This window comes from Schistocerca piceifrons, chromosome 9, assembly GCF_021461385.2.
Source record: "Schistocerca piceifrons isolate TAMUIC-IGC-003096 chromosome 9, iqSchPice1.1, whole genome shotgun sequence".
Lineage (NCBI taxonomy): Eukaryota > Metazoa > Arthropoda > Insecta > Orthoptera > Acrididae > Schistocerca > Schistocerca piceifrons.
The window spans coordinates 16,980,700-17,001,871 of record NC_060146.1 but is presented as its reverse complement, the minus strand read 5'-3'; the positions used below and the strand labels follow the sequence as shown (position 1 = coordinate 17,001,871).

At 41.6% G+C, this 21,172-nt stretch overlaps 1 protein-coding gene across 1 annotated transcript in view; it reads right to left on the bottom strand.

Moving 5' to 3' along the window:
• Positions 1 to 21,172, bottom strand: part of LOC124717157 — a 98,789-nt gene that overhangs the window by 52,038 nt on the left and 25,579 nt on the right. Inside the window, exon 3 of the mRNA XM_047243926.1 lies at positions 16,174 to 16,242. Coding sequence (XP_047099882.1) covers positions 16,174 to 16,242 — 69 coding nt within the window. The remainder of the gene's footprint in view (positions 1 to 16,173; positions 16,243 to 21,172) is intronic.

Here is a 21,172-nt window from a genome sequence, read left to right as displayed (position 1 = left end):
CCTGAAAGATTCCGAGTCCTGCAGGGAACCTCACAGGTGTCCCCATACGTTGCACTCCGTCCACTCGTAGCCCGGCCGAGCAGTCGTTTATACGTGACCGACATTTCATCACTCGTTTTCCTAGTCAGCATGGTGCTGATGTGTCCGTCATACCTACATCGATGGCTTCCCCCCCCCCCCCCCCCCCCCCCCCCCCCCGTCTTTTCACCGACGAGATCACTTCTGTGAGCTGTCAACAAATCAACATTACGAACCTCAGGCTATGTCAAAGTTACAGTGCACCTATCTCCTTCTCTGTGTTTTCTGTGGACTTTCTACATTGCCGACACTGGTGAACCAATTCGTGGTATGGATTTTTTGTCCCTTTACAAACTCTCTCTGAACATGGTTCAGGGCTCAGTGCTACACCATCCCACTAACATTCAAATACTGTGCTCCCGCACTTGTGTTCCAAGTTCTGTTTCTCTCGCAACATGTGAGTTAGTACACGAGTGCTCTGCCCTCACGGGCAACACTGTGACCTGCGTCACTAACCCACTTTCAGAATACGACTTGGCGGGACAACTCAGCCAGGAAAACGACGAGCTGAAACAATGAATAGCACACACTTACAACGAGCTTGTCGCGGCTCGTACCTCACTGCTGAAACTGCAGTACACAGTGCCACCACATAACCTTGTTTCTCCAACAGACACCAGCTCGGACACTCAGCAGGTTACACCAAAAACATTAATTGCGTATGACGATTCGCGTTCGGTAGACACCGTACCCCTGATGCGCTCGCCACATTCAGTGCCACGTGTTTCAAACAGTGTTTCTAATGACAGTCGTGCGTGCGATACGAGCACATCCACCGCGCAGGCAGCTGCCCCGCGTGTTGATAAACATTCCCCTTCTCTTGCGCGCCAACCACATGACTCGGCGGTCACCGCTGTTCCCTGCGCGACCCCAACACCTCTCTCGTCCCCGCCAGTTACCCGAGGCAAGACTGACAACAGACAGTCACTGTGCATCCTGACCCGCTCCGTGCTGCACGTGCATCCGACCTCTCCAAACAAGCGCACACTGTGCTCACGTAATAGACATGTGACTTTCGTGCTGACTTTTCCCATCCGCGCTAATGGTTACGCCTCGTTGTGCCCCACTCGTCCAAAAACTTCACGTCAGGCTGTAACTCAGTCTCGTGTGGAGTTCTCAGTTTCTTCTGTCACTGACGGAATGACACACCAGATAATTACCACTGCCAGCCCTCCTATTAGGCACAAGGTTAGACGCCTCAACCCCATTAAATTGCACGTGGCCCGGCAGCGAATTAACGAACTTTTGGAGGCAGGTATTCTACAACCGTTGGACAGCAACTGGTCTTCACCGATTCGTCCCCAAACACAACGATTCTTTTTGAATGTGCGGTGATTACAGATGCTTAAACACTCGTACCGTCATGGGAAATTACCCCGTGCTGAACATAAACAATTTCACTCGTATGTTATCAGGTGCCACAGTCTTCAGTGTGATGGACAGTAAAAGTGTCTATCACCAGATTCCTGTTGTGCCTGAAGACATTCCATTGACAGCTATTATCATGCTGCTCGGTTTGTTCCAATACAACTTCATACCATCCGGCTTGAAAAATGTGGCACAAACATGGCAACATTTCATCAACTCAATCTTATGACAGTTCGAGATTTGCTTTGCATATCTGGATGACACTCATTTTCAGCAACTCGGCTGAGGAACACGAAAATCATTTATACAAGATTCTCCAGAGCTTGAACTCCAACGGTGTCGAGGTCAACAAGAACAAATTCCAATTGCACCAGTCCTCTGTCACATTTTTGGGTTACACCATCTCCACAGACAGAATGCAGGCCATCACGTCACTGCCGCCTCTGGCTACTTACAAAGAACTCTAACGTTTCTTGTGTACAATAAATTACTACCATCGGCATCTGCCTTCTGCTGCCGCCATGCAGGCCCCGCTGACAGACTTGTTGTTGGGCAAACAGACTTCAGGCCTTAAACCAGTTTGCTGAACTGAGCCTATGCTGGAGGCCTTCAAGGCTCTAAAAACTTCCTTACCTCAGGCCACGACACTCGCCCATCTCGACCCGTTGGCCGAGTTGTTCATCACTACGGACGCCAGCGACATCGCTGTGGGGACAGTACTACAGCAACGCAAGAGCGACACAGTTTCTCCCCTTCATTTCTTCTCTAGAAAACTGTCAACAGTTCAGAAGAAACACTTTCGCCCCGATGTTGGGGGCCGCTTTGTCTTCATCCTCACCGATCACAAACACTAGCAGATGCTTTCTGCAACCGTCCCGAGGACCAACCCACTCGGCATTTCCACCACTTTGATTTAGTCTCTCAATTCACAACAGACGTCCGCTACATCAAAGGTACAGAAAACATCCCCCCTGATTTTTTCTCGCGGACCAACACTGTCTCACGCATCATCGACTTACCCAACCTGGCCGCTCTCCAGGCCTCCGACAAGGAATCTCAAGCTCTCCTCACGGATCCTCAAACATCTCTTGTGTTTACCAAAGCCAAGTTCTCCATTGTTTTGGATGAGGCGTGGTGTGGTGTGATTCTTCTACCGGCACCCTGCGGCAGCTGCTCCCACCCACGTCGTGCAGGCAAGCCTTCGACGCCTTGCGTGGCCTTGCTCACCCTGGCGTCTGTGCCACTACGTGGCCCGTATCCAAGCATTTCATTTGGAAAAATGTTGTACGGGTCTGTCAGAACTGAGCACGCAGCTGCGTCTCCTGGCTATGCAACAAAATCGGCCACCACACCACCCCTCCACTAGGCAAGTTTGACATTCCACAAGGACGATTTCGTCATTTACATATTGACCTTATAGGTCCACTACCACCGTCGGAGGGCCACAGATATATTCTCTCCACAACCGACTGCATGTCTCATGGGGTGGAAGCTGTTCCTTTACCCAACATAACTGCTGAAACTGTGGCCAACGGTTTCGTCTCCTCATTTATTGGCAGGTTCGGCTGCCCGACTGGTATCACCATCCGTGTGGCATCGATAGGTCGTATCGACCACGATTAACATTATCTTTGGACTCTGATTGCTCTGGCGAGCCACCATGTTAGTTTTTAGTTCTGTTCTGTATCACAAGCTGTGTACACATATATGACTTACTGTGAAATATATCTCTATGTGGAATTTAATGGGGATAGTTGGATAGTTATTGCATTCAACCGATAATCGTATCCTGTTCCCATACCATCACAAAAAACAAGCTTTTTAATCTAATAAAATCTGCTGATGTTCACATTTACTTTCAAAAGGTCTCAACAACGAGGTTAAATACTTGGCCAACCAATAAGTAGGTGCATCTACATTACTCACTATCGGTGTAAATGTCAATCATTTTAGATACCGCACTTGCTTTGTCTTATTCTTAGAGGCATAAAGTTTTATCTATGACTGACACTCATTACCAACAGTGTTATCTCTGACATGTGTGTGTTTACTCCACAATGTACGGCACTTTAATTTTGCGAGCACCTTACCTCGAGAATGACTGAAAGGTTGTCAACCATAATATCGGAACAAGGTTTAATGTCTCAAAAAGAGGTTATAAGATGAACATCAACCAAAGGAAGTCAAGGACAATGGCATGTATTCAAATTATAAGGGGTGCTCAAAAGAATTCCATCTGAGGGTGTTGCTGCAACATACGTGCAACAAAGTGTGACTCTAATGAAGATATACAAGCACTGACATACAGGCAAGGAATTAGTGTGGCATTTGTGTCCTTCTGACATGTGTGTGGTAAATGTGAAAACATGAAATATGACAACGTTCTTACCAAATGTGTCCACACAGGACCAAGTTGCTGTAATTCTTTTCTTAGCTGTCAAAGAACAAACACCAGAGAACCGGAGAATGAAGAATGTGTATGGGACAGCATATCTGTCAAAAAGCACTATTGTGGAATGGTATGACAGCTGGTGCTGCTGCTTCATGATAATGCGTGAGCTCAGATCACAAATATCTTAAGACAGAAATTATGCCAACTCAAATGGGAGACACATGAGCACCAGCTCGATAGTCCTGATCTTTCCCCATGTGATTAATATGCCTTCAGTCACTTAAAAGAGGCCGTGAAGGGTCAACGATTTCTGTAGCACAATGATGTGCAGGAGGCTGTTACGGACCTCTTCACACAGCAGGACATGGTGTTTTACTAAATGGGTATCCACAAGCTGGTGCATTGGTTGGATGATTCCCTCAATGCCCACAATGATTTTGCCCAATTGGAATACTGGTTCTCGACAGTGTAATGGTTTTCGGACAAAAACTTTTTGATCACCCCTTATAAACCACCTGATGCTGAGGGTAATGGGACACTGAAAAGAGTATATGTGTTTCTTTTTATTCTGGCAGCAAAATAACTTTACATGGCTGAAGTAGAGAGAACTGCAACCTGGCCCTAGCAAGAAAAGAAGTGGTTGTGAAAAAGAGGAATTTGTTATATCGTGTATAAATTAAAGTGTCAAAAAGTAATTGTATAGATAAAAAAATCTACTTGCCAAACGGTGGCAGAAGAAGACACACATAAATAAAGAATTTTAAAAAAAGGAATGGAGAGGTTTAGAAAAACGGGAAGAGTTTGGAAAAGTCACCTATAACACCGGGTTAGGGAAGACTTGCTGTGTGTTCTCATGCTGCCAAATCGTGAGTACATTTTTTTACCCATCCAATTACTTTACATTGTCCAAAAGTGTTAAGAAGCGTTTTCCAAAAGTATCAGCCTTGAATTTAGCATTATATGGAAGTCACCCATGGACGTCTAGCTGTTCAGACTAGAAGGGAATAGAAGTTTATGCAATTTGGTGCTTCAGAAGGATGCTGAAGATTAGGTGGGCAGATCAAATAACTACTGAGGTGGTACTGAATTGAATTGAGGGGAAAAAAGAATTTTTGTGGCACAACATGACTGAACTAAGGAATGGCTCATAGGGCACATCTTGAAGCATCACGAAATTATGAGTTTGGTAAACTATGTTTAGGAATGCCCCCGAAGTTCAGATCTCACACATCTGGTGAGGGCAACTGCAACAGGAAAAATGCCAATACTGTATTCTTGCCTCATTTGCTGTATTCCAACTCCCCTCTGCCTGTGCAATGTTCCAACTGTTTACTGTGTATTTAGTGTGATAAATCAGGAACTTGTGGTCTGCCTACTGGAACTTTGATTACGAAACACATGTTATACAACTGACTTTATTCTACTTCTCCGGAATGATCTAAGAATAATTTCTGTGTGTGATTCAGATGAATATTTTACCAAGAACTATTACCATCTGGTTCACAGACCAACTGACAATTTACGTCATCGTTATCTAAGTTATTTATATTCAATAAACGTTGTTGCTTGATGTGAGCCTTACAACATTGACGACAAGGCGATCACAGTTTTGTTTCAACAAGTGCTAAATGGATGCCACATTTCTTGAGCTTTGACAGCAACAGCTAAACTAACGACAGTAACATCACCACAAGTTGACCAAGCACTTATTTTGTTTACAGGAACAGCAGCAGCACTTAAATGAACGACAACAGCAGCCCCAGTAGTCACAGATGGTCCCAGCCACACTCACATTTCAGTCATTTAACAACGTTCAACAATAATGGTAAATACCTCAAGAAAGCTTTGTGGTGCTTCTCGAGGCAAGCGACATTAAATGTCCGCATCACAGACAGTACCAATGGAATGTTGTCTACTCCCGGGGCCTTGTTTCAACTCAGATCTTTCAGTGCTCTGTCAAACTCTTCACTCAGTATCGTATCTCCCATTTCATCTTCATCTACATCCTCCTCTATTTCCATAATATTGTCCTCAAGTACACCACCCTTGTAAAGACCATCTATATACTGCTTCCACCTTTCTGCTTTCCCTTCTTTGCTTAGAACTGGGTTTCCATCTGAGCTCTTGATATTCATAAAAGTGGTTCTCTTTTCTCCAAAGGTCTCTCTAATTTTCCTGTAGGCAGTACCTATCTTACCCCTAGTGAGATAAGCCTCTACATCCTTACATTTGTCCTCTAGCCATCCCTGCTTAGCCATTTTGCACTTACTATCAATCTCATTTTTGAGATGTTTGTATTCCTTTTTGCCTGCTTCATTTACTGCATTTTTGTATTTTCTCCTTTCGTCAATTAAGTTCAATATTTGTTCTGTTACCCAAGGATTTCTAAAGCCCTCATCTTTTTACCTACTTGATCCTCTGCTGCCGTCACTATTTCATCCCTCAGAGGTACCCATTCTTCTTCTACTGTATTTCTTTCCCCCATTCCTGTCAATTGTTCCCTTATGCTCTCCCTGAAACTCTGTACAACCTCTGGTTCTTTCAGTTTATCCAGGTCCCATCTCCTTAAATTCCCACCTTTTTGCAGTTTCTTCAGTTTTAATCTACAGTTCATAACCAATAAATTGTGGTCAGAGTCCACATCTGCCCCTGGAAATGTCTTACAATTTAAAACCTGGTTCCTAAATCTCTGTCTTACCATTATATAATCCATCTGATACCTTCTAGTATCTCCAGGATTCTTCCATGTATACAACCTTCTTTTATGATTCTTGAACCAAGTGTTAGCTATAAGTTATGCTCTGTGCAAAATTCTACCAGACGGCTTCCTCTTTCATTTCTCTCCCCCAATCCATATTCACCCACTATGTTTCCTTCTCTCCATTTTCCTACTCTCGAATTCCAGTCACCCATGACTATTAAATTTTCATTCCCCTTCACTACCTGAATAATTTCTTTTATCTCATCATATATTTCTTCAATTTCTTCATCATCTGCAGAGCTAGTTGGCATATAGACTTGTACCACTGTCGTAGGCGTGGGCTTCATACCTATCTTGGCCACAATAATGCGTTCACTATGTTGTTTGTAGTAGCTTACCCGAACTTCTATTTTTTTATTCATTATTAAACCTACTCCTGCATTACCCCTATTTGATTTTGTATTTATAACCCTGTATTCACCTGACCAAAAGTCTTGTTCCTCCTGCCACTGAATTTCGCTAATTCCCACTATATCTAACTTTAACCTATCCATTTCCCTTTTTAAATTTTCTAACCTACCTGCCCGATTATGGGATCTGACATTCTATGCTCCGATCTGTAGAACGCCAGTATTCTTTCTCCTGATAGCGACGTTCTCTTGAGTAGTCCCGGCCCGGAGATCCGAATGGGGGACTATTTTACCTCCGGAATATTTTACCCAAGTGGACGCCATCATCATTTAACCATACAGTAAAGCTGCATGCCCTTGGGAAAAATTATGGCTGTAGTTTCCCCTTGCTTTCAGCCTTTCGCAGTACCAGCACAGCAAGGCCGTTTTGGTTAGTGTTGCAAGGCCGTTTTGGTTAGTGTTACAAGGCCAGATCAGTCAATCATCCAGACTGTTGCCCCTGCAACTACTAAAAATGCTGCTGCCCTTCTTCTAGAACCACACGTTTGTCTGGCCTCTCAACAGATACCCCTCCGTTGTGGTTGCACCTACGGTACGACCATCTGTATCGCTAAGGCACGCAAGCCTCCCCACCAACGGCAAGGTCCATGGTTCATGGGGTGGGACTCAATTGTATCAATTACAAAAACAACAAGTCCCCATTTCCTACAGTCATTAGGCTTCACTGTTGATGATGGTCAGGAAACTTGGGCGTTTTGAGATGTCAAGCAAACCATTACTGATCATGCAATGATTCTGATCTCTTGCCTCATTCAGATGAAATCTTTTTCTAAACTTTCAGGAGGTAAACAATCCTCCAAAACTGATCTTGCAAAGAGTATATTTTTAGCTGCCTCCTGATGAAGATTCAGAGACGATATTAGTCTCAAATGCACCATTCAGACTATGCCAATTTCACACATTGCTCTTTCATGTGAGTAGCACCTCCATCGTGTTCCAGAAGTTTCTTCAAAGATTATTGCCAGAATTCTGTATTGTGTCAGTCCCACTGATGATATTTTGGCCACTGGTTGCACAATGGATGAACATTCGAGCAATCTTTGCCTGGTCTTTGCAGTCCTTGCACAGAAAGGACATTAATGCAAGATATAAAAATGCACCTTTTTTCAGTCACCAATCACTTACTTAGGTTACGTCCTCAGTGGAGAGGGTCTTCTGCCCACCACAGAATATGTAGCACACACTTGACAAGGGCACTGCATCAGGAACAAAGCCAGTATCACAGGTTGGTCACATGAACTTTTGTTGCAGTACAAGTACAAGGTTACACGGTAGTGCTGTCCACCTCATTTGACCTGTGGCTTTGGACTCTGCAATGCTCTGACTGTTTACTGTGTGATTAGTGCTAGCCTATTGGGAACTCTGATTATGAAATACTTGTTATCTAGCTAAGTTGTGTTTGGGCTTTATTCTACTACTTGGGAATGATCTCAGGACAATTTCTATTTGTGGATAAGATTAATGTTTCACCAAAAACTCTTAATGTTTGATCCATGGACCAAGTGACAATTTACTGAAGTTATTTATTTCCAATATATGTTGTGCCCTGAAGTGAGGCTTACAACGGGAGGGAAGTGTGGAGGTAAAATTTTTTAAGGAAGATCAAGACTTGACTACTGTTAGACGGATCAAATAGATGGAGGTTGCAGTAGTAATGTAGAGATGAAAAGGCCTGAAAAGGGTGGGCTAACACACAGAGCTACATAAAATCAGTATTTGGACCAATACCCATAAGAACAGCAACAACATGAAGCCACACAAAATGGTAATTCAGTATTGTCATTTCATTCCACAGTTCCACTCAGTAGATTGTGATCAATTTAAGAAACTTTTGAAGAGGATATAGAACAATATAACATTGACAAGTGGTGAAAGGAGCAGATTTCAAATCGGTGGCATCAATATAACATGCACGGTGGAGGACTGTAGACTGAGTACTTTGAGATAAGACTTAATCATCAGAAATAAACACATTGTTTTTCATTATTATAAACAACTTACACCTTACAGCAACAACTTAAGCCCAAAGCAACTGGCCATAGTGGTGAGTGCCAGTCTCAGTCTCAAAGCATGTAATCGGGCTAGAGTTCTGACACAAGTGTGACTTGTGGAATTCCATCACACCACAGCTGGCTCCAATGGCAGTTGATGAAACCAACACAGCTAAAAGAGGCCTCATCATGAGCAGTTAATGCTGGATAAAACATTGAAACAATTGAACTCTGGCTTCAGAATTAGACTGGCCAATTGCTTGCAGACACTGTTTATGATACAGGAGTGGTATTGCTGCATCACCACAACTCTACATAATATATGAGGATTATTACAAAAGTAAAAAATGTTGAGATCTTAGAAGCTGCACAACAATTCGCCCCCCCCCCTCCCCCCCACTGCTACTGTCAGTGGGGGAGAATCATCAGTGCCAGTACAATGCTAACAATGACCAGGAACATTTGTTTATTGTCTATTTGTCTGATTTTAAAAAATGTGACAAAAATAATGAACCAGACGAATGAGAAGTTCATACTGTAATATGGTTTCTGAACGAAAAAATTGTTCGATCAAAATGTATTGACAGATAACTGAAATTTATGGAAATGTTTATCATGTTCATGGTGACCTTCAGTTGTGACTGACAAAACTAAAATCAAGAACTGAGTAAAAATTTCAACAGAAGAGATGTTTCACAATTAATGAAATGAGCTTATGCTTTCCTGAAATCTCATGATCAGTTCCTTATCCAATTGTTATGGTGAACTGGATACAGAGAAGTCTGTGTGTCAGGTGGGTTTCCTGACCTCGTGTGTCTGGATTTCTTCCTCTGGAAGCATAAGAAGCACCAGGGGTCTGCACTGACTTTCTTCGCTTGGTATGACAAGGATTGTGAGGTGTTTTTGAAATACTTTGTTACTGGTGGTGAGACTTGGGTTTCACATGAAAGTCCAGAAATAAAATGCCAGTCAATGGGATGGCATCATTCACAACCCATAGCAAAACAAAAAAAAAAATCAAGACAAATTCTGAGCACCGAAAAGGTTAAGGCCTTGTGAGAGTAATCTTAGAAAATCTATGGACAGACCAAGGTGGCCCCACTGCTTGGCCACCTATGTTGCCTGACCTCGTGTGTCCAGATTTATTCCTCTGGAAGCATATGAAGCACCAGGTGTTTGAAACAGCTGTGGGAGCAGATGAAGATCTCTTTGCTGGAATTGCCGTTGCTGCTGGTACCGTTGTGGATGTGCCAGGAATCTTCTAACAGACACAACAGTCGATGGCCCGATGATATAATGTGTGCGTACAGGATAATGATTGTGCATCCTGAATGCTAAACTACCTTCTGCATAAATAGCCCCCAGCATCAGAAATTAATTTCAGAGACCATATATACCACAGTTAAATTTCTTTGGTTTTGATGGTCTCTATCTACAGTATTAATTTGAATGAATAGTTTTGGAACACCCAATGTATCCAGCTTCTGTGGTCTGCCCTGGAGCACAATTACAGGTCCGTTATTATGGTCCAGCACCTCTATAGGAATTGGAACAGTTTCTCTGTGAAGAATTAATCGCTGTCAAGTCATACCACAGAGGTACGAACAATATGGCTGTAGATGGGTCTCCACAGCTGTAACTATATGTCATGATGGTATAAAAACTTGCATAAAAACTTATGTTACATATGTGACAACATTACCTATAGCTGAGAGAGGCATGGTCTCATGTGCATGTAACAGTTACTCCCAAACTGTGTGTGTTATTTACTACACAAATTGGTACTTGCTTTTTGTTACTCTTATATCAGAAACTAATACACTACAGAGGGCAGTGACATTCATATGGAGCAGATGCCAATCTCGTTCCAAAAATACAGATGTCACACTGTAGCTCGCGTCTTCACTGGATTGTCTTAAAGGCCATAGTGAAATACAATCAATGTTTCTTGTTCTACGTCCATAGTCTGCAAATTATGAGGTGTAACTGTGTATATCTTTTAATTAGTTGAGCACTAATTGTTGCTCATTAATGACCAAGTATGAAAGGTTGGTGTCATAAAGAAATAACTTACTAAAAAGGCAAATATTTCATGATTATGAAATCAACAGACAAATTATACTGCCAAAGCTAAATTCAATGACAAAATCGATATGATTATAAGTCATGTACTCCAAAACATTATGACAACTGCCCCCCCCCCCCCTCCTCCCACCAACATTGGATGTTGGCTTGTAGTGTAGTGTAGTGTAGTGTACATGTTAAGGAAAGTATTTAAGTTTAGCAGAGAGGAACGAGGTGTCATTCTAGCCATGACACGGTCCATAACTGGGGAAATTCACTAACATAAGCAGCTTTGACAAAGAGGAAATTGTTATAGCCTGATGCTTAGGAATAAGTGTCTTGGAAATAGTGATTCTGGTAGAATGTTCACATTTTGCTGCCATGAGTAACTATGGAAAGTGGCTGAACTACGGTGAAACCATGAGATGGCAACGAGGAGTTGGACATCCACACCTCATCGTAGAATATGTAGTTTGTAGTCTTCCTCACTTCTCCGCCTGTACTGGTGGAAGCAAAGCTTTTAGGATGGGTCATCAGTCGTGCTTGATTAGCTCAATTGGAAGAGCACTTGCTCATGAAAGGTAAAGGTCCTGTGTTTGAATCTTGGTCCTGCACACAGTTTTAATCTGCCAGGAAGTTTCATATCAGCACATACACTCTGTTGTTGTTGTGGTCTTCAGTCCTGAGACTGGTTTGATGCAGCTCTCCATGCTACTCTATCCTGTGCAAGCTTTTTCATCTCCCAGTACCTACTGCAACCTACATCCTTCTGAATCTGTTTAGTGTATTCATCTCTTGGTCTCCCCCTACGATTTTTACCCTCCACGCTGCCCTCCAATACTAAATTGGTGATCCCTTGATGCCTCAGAACATGTCCTACCAACCGATCCCTTCTTCTGGTCAAGTTGTGCCACAAACTTCTCTTCTCCCCAATCCTATTCAATACTTCCTCATTAGTTATGTGATCTACCCATCTAATCTTCAGCATTCTTCTGTAGCACCACATTTCGAAAGCTTCTATTCTCTTCTTGTCCAAACTATTTATCGTCCATGTTTCACTTCCATACATGGCTACACTCCATACGAATACTTTCAGAAATGACTTCCTGACACTTAAATCAATACTGGATGTTAACAAATTTCTCTTCTTCAGAAACGCTTTCCTTGCCATTGCCAGCCTACATTTTATATCCTCTCTACTTCGACCATCATCAGTTATTTTGCTCCCCAAATAGCAAAACTCCTTTACTACTTTAAGTGCCTCATTTCCTAATCTAATTCCCTCAGCATCACCCGACTTAATTAGACTACATTCCATTATCCTTGTTTTGCTTTTGTTGATGTTCATCTTATATCCTCCTTTCAAGACACTGTCCATTCCATTCAACTGCTCTTCCAAGTCCTTTGCTGTCTCTGACAGAATTACAATGTCATCGGCGAACCTCAAAGTTTTTATTTCTTCTCCATGAATTTTAATACCTACTCCGAATTTTTCTTTTGTTTCCTTTACTGCTTGCTCAATATACAGATTGAACAACATCGGGGAGAGGCTACAACCCTGTCTTACTCCCTTCCCAACCACTGCTTCCCTTCCATGTCCCTCGACTCTTATAACTGCCATCTGGTTTCTGTACAAATTGTAAATAGCCTTTCGCTCCCTGTATTTTACCCCTGCCACCTTCAGAATTTGAAAGAGAATATTCCAGTCAACATTGTCAAAAGCTTTCTCTAAGTCTACAAATGCTAGAAACATAGGTTTGCCTTTCCTTAATCTTTCTTCTAAGATAAGTCGTAAGGTCAGTATTGCCTCACGTGTTCCAGTGTTTCTACGGAATCCAAACTGATCTTCCTCGAGGTTGGCTTCTACTAGTTTTTCCATTCGTCTGTAAAGAATTCGTGTTAGTATTTTGCAGCTGTGACTTATTAAGCTGATAGTTCGGTAATTTTCACATCTGTCAACACCTGCTTTCTTTGGGATTGGAATTATTATATTCTTCTTGAAGTCTGAGGGTATTTCGCCTGTTTCATGCATCTTGCTTACCAGATGGTAGAGTTTTGTCAGGACTGGCTCTCCCACGGCCGTCAGTAGTTCCAATGGAATATTGTCTACTCCGGGGGCCTTGTTTCGACTCAGGTCTTTCAGTGCTCTGTCAAACTCTTCACGCAGTATCGTATCTCCCATTTCATCTTCATCTACATCCTCTTCCATTTCCATAATATTGTCCTCAAGTACATCGCCCTTGTATAGACCCCTCTATATACTCCTTCCACCTTTCTGCTTTCCCTTCTTTGCTTAGAACTGGGTTTCCATCTGAGCTCTTGATATTCATACAAGTTGTTCTCTTATCTCCAAAGGTCTCTTTAATTTTCCTGTAGGCGGTATCTATCTTACCCCTAGTGAGATAGGCCTCTACATCCTTACATTTGTCCTCTAGCCATCCCTGCTTAGCCATTTTGCACTTCCTGTCGATCTCATTTTTGAGACGTTTGTATTCCTTTTTGCCTGTTTCTCTTACTGCATTTTTATATTTTCTCCTTTCATCAATTAAATTCAATATTTCTTCTGTTACCCAAGGATTTCTACTAGCCCTCGTCTTTTTACCTACTTGATCCTCTGCTGCCTTCACTACTTCATCCCTCAAAGCTACCCATTCTTCTTCTACTGTATTTATTTCCCCCATTCCTGTCAATTGCTCCCTTATGCTCTCCCTGAATCTCTGTACAACCTCTGGTTCTTTTAGTTTATCCAGGTCCCATCTCCTTAAATTCCCACCTTTTTGCAGTTTCTTCAGTTTTAATCTACAGGTCATAACCAATAGATTGTGGTCAGAGTCCACATCTGCCCCTGGAAATGTCTTACAATTTAAAACCTGGTTCCTAAATCTCTGTCTTACCATTATATAATCTATCTGATACCTTTTAGTATCTCCAGGGTTCTTCCATGTATACAACCTTCTTTCATGATTCTTAAACCAAGTGTTAGTTATGATTATGTTGTGCTCTGTGCAAAATTCTACCAGGCGGCTTCCTCTTTCATTTCTGTCCCCCAATCCATATTCACCTACTATGTTTCCTCCTCTCCCTTTTCCTACACTCGAATTCCAGTCACCCATGACTATTAAATTTTCGTCTCCCTTCACAATCTGAATAATTTCTTTTATTTCATCATACATTTCTGCAATTTCTTCGTCATCTGCAGAGCTAGTTGGCATATAAACTTGTACTACTGTAGTAGGTGTGGGCTTCGTATCTATCTTGGCCACAATAATGCGTTCACTATGCTGTTTATAGTAGCTTACCCGCATTCCTATTTTCCTATTCATTATTAAACCTACTCCTGCATTACCCCTATTTGATTTTGTGTTTATAACCCTGTAGTCACCTGACCAGAAGTCTTGTTCCTCCTGCCACCGAACTTCACTAATTCCCACTATATCTAACTTCAACCTATCCATTTCCCTTTTTAAATTTTCTAACCTACCTGCCCGATTAAGGGATCTGACATTCCACGCTCCGATCCGTAGAACGCCAGTTTTCTTTCTCCTGATAATGACATCCTCTTGAGTAGTCCCCGCCCGGAGATCCGAATGGGGGACTATTTTACCTCCGGAATATTTTACCCAAGAGGACGCCATCATCATGTAATCATACAGTAAAGCTGCATGCCCTCGGGAAAAATTACGGCTGTAGTTTCCCCTTGCTTTCAGCCGTTCGCAGTACCAGCACAGCAAGGCCGTTTTGGTTATTGTTACAAGTCCAGATCAGTCAATCATCCAGACTGTTGCCCTTGCAACTACTGAAAAGGCTGCTGCCCCTCTTCAGGAACCACACGTTTGTCTGGCCTCTCAACAGATACCCCTCCGTTGTGGTTGCACCTACGGTACGGCTATCTGTATCGCTGAGGCACGCAAGCCTCCCCACCAACGGCAAGGTCCATGGTTCATGGGGGGGGATACACTCTGCTGCAGAGTAAAAATTTAATTCTAGAATAGCCAGTGATCTATGGCAAACCAGATGACAAGAGTACAGTGTTGTCATGGGCACAAGTGGTTCTGAGCATACTTTTCCAGCACACACTATTGAGCATGTTGATCTGCAGCATATGACCACTGCATGTTCCCATGTTGACACAATGACATCATCATTTGTGATTCCAGTAGGCTCTGGATCATCAAGTGAGAACCACGGATCAATGGATATATGTCGGCTGGTCACATGAATCGTGTTTCTTGTTATATTGGATTGATGGTGGTGTAAGGTGGGGGCAGTATCTTGTCACTGGGAACATTCACCAAGGATTCTGCGAGGCTTGTGGTGGTAGTCGAAGGCACACACACAGCTGTGGATGATGTGAACCTCATTATGGACCAACTGCATCCTTGCAAGTGTGATGTCTTTGTCAATCGGGGTGGCATCTTTAAATAGGATAACTGTCCATGTGACATGGTCAGGAGCAAGCCACTGAACTATCACTGATGTGTTGGCACCAACTTCATTTAATCGTAATCTGGTGGAACATTTCTGGGACACTATTGGGTGCAATCTTCACACTCATAAGCCAACAGCTAGTAATTAATGGAACATCTGGTGGTTCATACCTTCAGACACCTACCAATGACAGGCTTGCTGCTTACTGCATTCCAAAGGGGGAGTAATATGCTATGAAGCAACTGTTCATAATGTATGGACTCATCTGTGTGGAACAGTGTGTACACGTGACATCAGAAGCAACAGCTCGAAATATGTGGGAGCCCTGGTACCACTACGAGCTTATATGATCTTTCAGGAATTGCGTGCTTCATTCTCAGGATATTATGACTGGCCTAAGAATTACATTAGATGGAGAGTAATGTTATTTTATGCAACTACCACATGAACCATCTACAAGCTGTGGGTGCCAACACTTTTGTTGCCTGCAGCAGCTAAAGAGGAAAAGTCTTAAAGCCAGTTAAATCTTTCTTTTTAATCCTCATATATTTATATTCCATAAATGTGTATTTTCCCTCTTTTAACACTTTCGTAATGTAAAAACCAAATATTTGTGTAATATACACTAATTAATTAAAAACTCCACATAAAATACAGGAAGAAATAGCTGGCAATACTCACAATATTTTCTTCTTTAATGATGATGTGTTCATCTTCTTCACATGGTTGCTGGCTGGGTTCAGTTAATATCTGCCAGTAAAAAAACTCAATGAGACCCTAGACACACATGATTTTTTTTTTTTTTTTTTTTTTTTTTGAGGGGGGGGGGGGGGGGGGAGGATAAATCTGCCAATTATACATTTCTGTATATAACATTTTAGTTTGTGAGTTGGCTCTTTGTCTAGAACTTCAGTTAATGCATATAAAAATGTATGAATACTAACACCGGGATTGATATACTCAAAGAATGATTAATATTTTTCTAAATGCAAATCTCTCTTAGCTCAGTGCCTGATGCTTTAAGCTATTCATCACCACTAACTGTAGTAAGCTTATCACTTTCTTTAAACTGGGATAATTTTTAGATATAAATGCATGATCCCTCACCCTTTATAGAAGTCCTACAATAACAGTTAATGTTCCAATATGCGGATTTCTGTCTCCCTACACTATTGTAGTATTTAAACATTGAAGTCGGATCTCAAATTGCTATACTTTATTTTTCACTGATTGCACACTTTTACAATGATCTGCTTCATCTGTATGTGTTTCATTTTCACAAGTCATCTTAAGTACATTTTTCAACAATATTATGAAAAGGTTAGATTGCTACTAATTGTAATGATGACACATTGAGTTGCCGCGCGCGCGCGCCCACACACACACACACACACACACACACACACACACACACACACACATCATGTTGAGCAGATGCAGCAATGTCGAGTGGGGCTCCAGAAATGATCCCTGTCTCAACCAAGGGTAACTACTGTCCTGAAGTCCTCCACCCAACAGTTTCTGCCCCTCTGTCAAATCACCTCCTCTCAATTCATGTCCTCTCACCCTCATTATGTGCCACTCTTTGCTAATGTATCCAACAGTCTTTTCCACTTCTCTGCTCTTCTCCTTTTCTGCTCTCCACTCCTCCTCCCTTAATAAATGCCTTCCCTGAAAACTACCTAGATAAGGTCGTTAGGAGCTCCACTCATGGTGAAAATATATGTGACCTAATGGCAACAAACAGACCTCACCTCTTTGAGAACGCCCACATCAAAACTGGTATCAGTGACCATGATGCAGTTGTGGCAACAATGATTACCACACATATGTATGTTAAGTAAACAGGATAAAAAGTCAGTAGTTTCATATCTCAATTAAGAACTTGAAACTTTCAGCACAAGGCGGAAGCACAAGTTTGAAAGAATAGTTCACCATGCGCTGGATAGATATGTATCCAGTAGAATAGTTCATAATGGTAGGGAATCTCCACGGCATACAGTCACTGTAAAGAAATTTCTAAGGAAACAGAGATTACAGCATAATATGTGTAAAACAAAGTGTAGGGCTACAGCTAGAGGGATGCTGAATGAAACACATTTGGCTGTCAAGAGAGCAATACGTGACGCCTTCAATGACTATCGTAGCAGAATACTGTAAAGTGATCTTTACAGAACCCAAATAAATTCTTGTTGTATGTAAAGGCTCGTAGTGGTACCAAAGTTAGTGTCCAGTCCACAGTGAATGAAACAGGACCTGAAACTGAAGGTAGAAAAGCAAAAGTTGAAATGCTTCACTCCATTTTCAAATGTTCCTTTACAAAGGAAAACCTAGGACAATTTCTCCGATTTAATCCTCGCATCACTGAAGTCATTAAAATTGAGCATAGGTTCAGCCGTGGGTAAAGCAGGTGGTAGACTTCGGTTTATTGATAGAATACTGGGGAAGTGTAATCAGTCCACAAAGGACATTGCTTACAAAGCACTCGTGTGACAGGTTCTAAAATATTGGTACCAAATAGGACTAACGGGGATACTGAACATATACAGAGAAGGGCAGCACGAATGGTCACAGGTCTGTTTAATCCGTGTGAGAATGTCACAGAGATGCCGAAGGAACTGAACTGTAAGACTTCTGGAGATGGGTGTAAACTACCCCAAAAAGAAGTCTATCAACAAGGTTTCAAGAACCAGCTTTAAATTATTACTCTAGGAATATACTGCAGCCTCCCACGTATTGATCATAAAGGGATCATGAGGATAAGATTAGAATAATGACTGCATGTGTACAGGCATTCAAACAATCATTCTTCCTGCACTCCATATGTAAATGGAACAGGAAGAAATCCTAATAACTGGTACAAAGGGACATACCCTCTGCGATGCACCTCCTCGTGGTATACAGAGGATGGATGTGGATGTGGATTCTGCTCACAGCCCTGATGTAACACTTCCAGATTTTCATCTTTTCACTGCTCTGAATTTGTTTACAGGTTAAAAGGATTTTCTACTGAAGGTGAGGTCCAGTGTGCATTCAAACATGGGACAAAGAGCAAGATGATTACATCAAAAAATACTGTCTGATATACAGTTCATTTGTACGTTCCTCATTACCGCCTTTTTCCCACATAGTACGCCCATTTTTGGAAGTTCCAATCCCAACTGCCCTAAACGCATGTTAACATGACTTGTTTAAATGTTGATATCTGAGGCTAGCTGTTCGCTTAAGTGTACATGTCTGGCAGCTTGGGTTTCACCAGTGGCACTATATTCGAAATATTTTTACTTGTTATATACTAATGCATACTTTTGAGTTTCTGGGTGTTATATCCCATATGCATTTGCAAAATGATGCATTTAGAATTATAAGTTATTGATATAGCATGTCAGGAAGTGTGGTGTTATGGGATCACATATTACCCCAATGTGCCACTTTTAACTACACATTTTCACTGCCGAACAAAAATCAAATCATCGCCAAATTATGTATTTTTTCAGTAGTACAGTTTCCCATTAAAATCTGTGGTCCTTTAGAAACTAATCTAAAAAGTGAAGGACTTGATGATATTTCAAATAACCAAAAATCGGGCACTGAAACAATGTAGGCTCTTTTCGAAACTGGTTTGGGGGACAGAGAAGTCCAAGATGTGGAAAACATTGCTAATAAATTGGACTAGATCAAGATCAAAGCCTTGTCTAGGGCACAGAGGAGGAAACTTCTAAGAGAAAAGGAAGCCAAAGAATGGCTTCCTAAGAACGAATAGAGGAAATTAAAGGGTCTTGAACCTAAGGTCTCCAAGAAAAGTGCCATCTCCAAGTGAAGGGGGTAAACAGATCCGTATCACTTCCACAACAGTGAATAAGAGAATGAGGGAGGAGTTCCTTACTCCCACTTCCCAGGTTAACTGAATCCAGCAAAAACTGAGACAGGAAACAGGGAAACAGACTTACAGTACAGCAGTCTCATATTTCAGGATGGTGGTAATCCACCAAGGATGTCCACTTGTTAACATCACTGTGCAGCAGGGGGAGCTATTTCAGTTTGCTCTCTTTCAAAAGATCAGGGCAGGTGTAAGTCAAGTTCCCAAATTCAGGAGGTCTCTAGTCTTTGGCTGTGAGGAGAGGGGAACAGTAAATTGGATGAAGGAGATGATGCCCAAGATATCTCCATGGGAGGCGATGAAGCTGCTGGGCAGTACAGCACAGGGACTCTTGAAAACTGTGAAACTGTCAATCTGGGTACTTAAAACTACTTAAGGGAACACTGTATAAAGTACTTTGGACTTTCCTGAACATTTTGGTATATAATACATTAAAATCAGACAATTGTGATACCTTCAAATAATATTTTTAATGTTGGCATGTGACTGTCAAATTTTGCGGCTACGCATATACAGCCACAGTTGAGCAGTTATATCTTAGGAACTACACAGTCTAGAAGGCTGTGAATTGCTTTGTTTTGTGTCTACTGCTACATCTCGGAAGTTGGCATTACGAATAAACAAATCAGTCCTTTGTTTCTGATACTAGTTTTTGTTGAAAGTAGTGTGATTATCAGCTATTTTTGTAGTAAGCAAACTTCTATTGCTGTTTATATGTAAATAAAATGACTAAGTGTAAAAGTAACTTCAAGAAACACAAATTTGCTGGTAACAGATACGTGAGACGGGCGTTTTCTTCTGAAGTACTTAAAAATACGTGTACTAACAGTGAAGGAAACCACGATAATGTTTCTGAAGTGACCCCAGCCCCTAGTGCATCAAAAAGGAAAGTAACTTTAGGAATGGATGACAGTGGTAAAAGTAATGATATTATGGCAATCAAACCTATTTGCAGAGATTTGGCAAATCCTAAGCTCCTAAGGAAGTGTTTGCATGAGAAGATCCAGAATGAGAATGATTCTTTCAATAATGTTGTGTGGTGCTGTGTTTGTTGGTCTTATGACTTTAAAGTTAGCAGTGTCTGACACTGTAATAACTTTTAGTGGTGGGAACTATAAAAGACTTAAGGTTCTGGAGAAGTTAGGGGTAAGATTTGGACAGAACACAACTAAAGGAATACGGGAACTGGATGAGCTTTGTGTACCTGTAGCAGAGTTAGCTGCTCAGCAAATGACAAAAGAAGCTAGAAAGAAAAGGAGGAGGCAAGCACTGGGCTGTTGTGACACTGAAGAAGCCAATTCTAGTGCATAAAAGATGCAGAAATGTAAGTCTGTATAAGAAATTGCAATAAAAAAAGTTTTAAACCTCAGTATCTCTGAACTACATTTTTTGCAATAAATGACCCGTTTTCTAAGAAAGTACTGATGGTAGAGATATGAACTTTTCACAGCATGCCAAGTGTGAGATTCAACACATATGGAACTAGAATAATTAAAATATCCTTGGTTGTTTTGTTTTTATGTTCATTTATTTACAAAATTCTGTCAAAAAATTGAGTGTCTGAAAAAAAAAAAAGGGATAACATGCCCCACATACAATTTTAGTAATACCTCTGGTTCAGTGTATCTAGAAAGGTGCATTCAATAATTACGGAAAATTGTAAGTTGGTGTCTTGAAAAGTTTCCAAGATAATGGGTCAGAAAATTTGATAATTTAATATTGGTGGCATAGTACATACAATGTCCCCTTAAGGATGTTCCTCCAAAGATAGTGTTTGAGAAAGTACAGTTTCAGAACCAG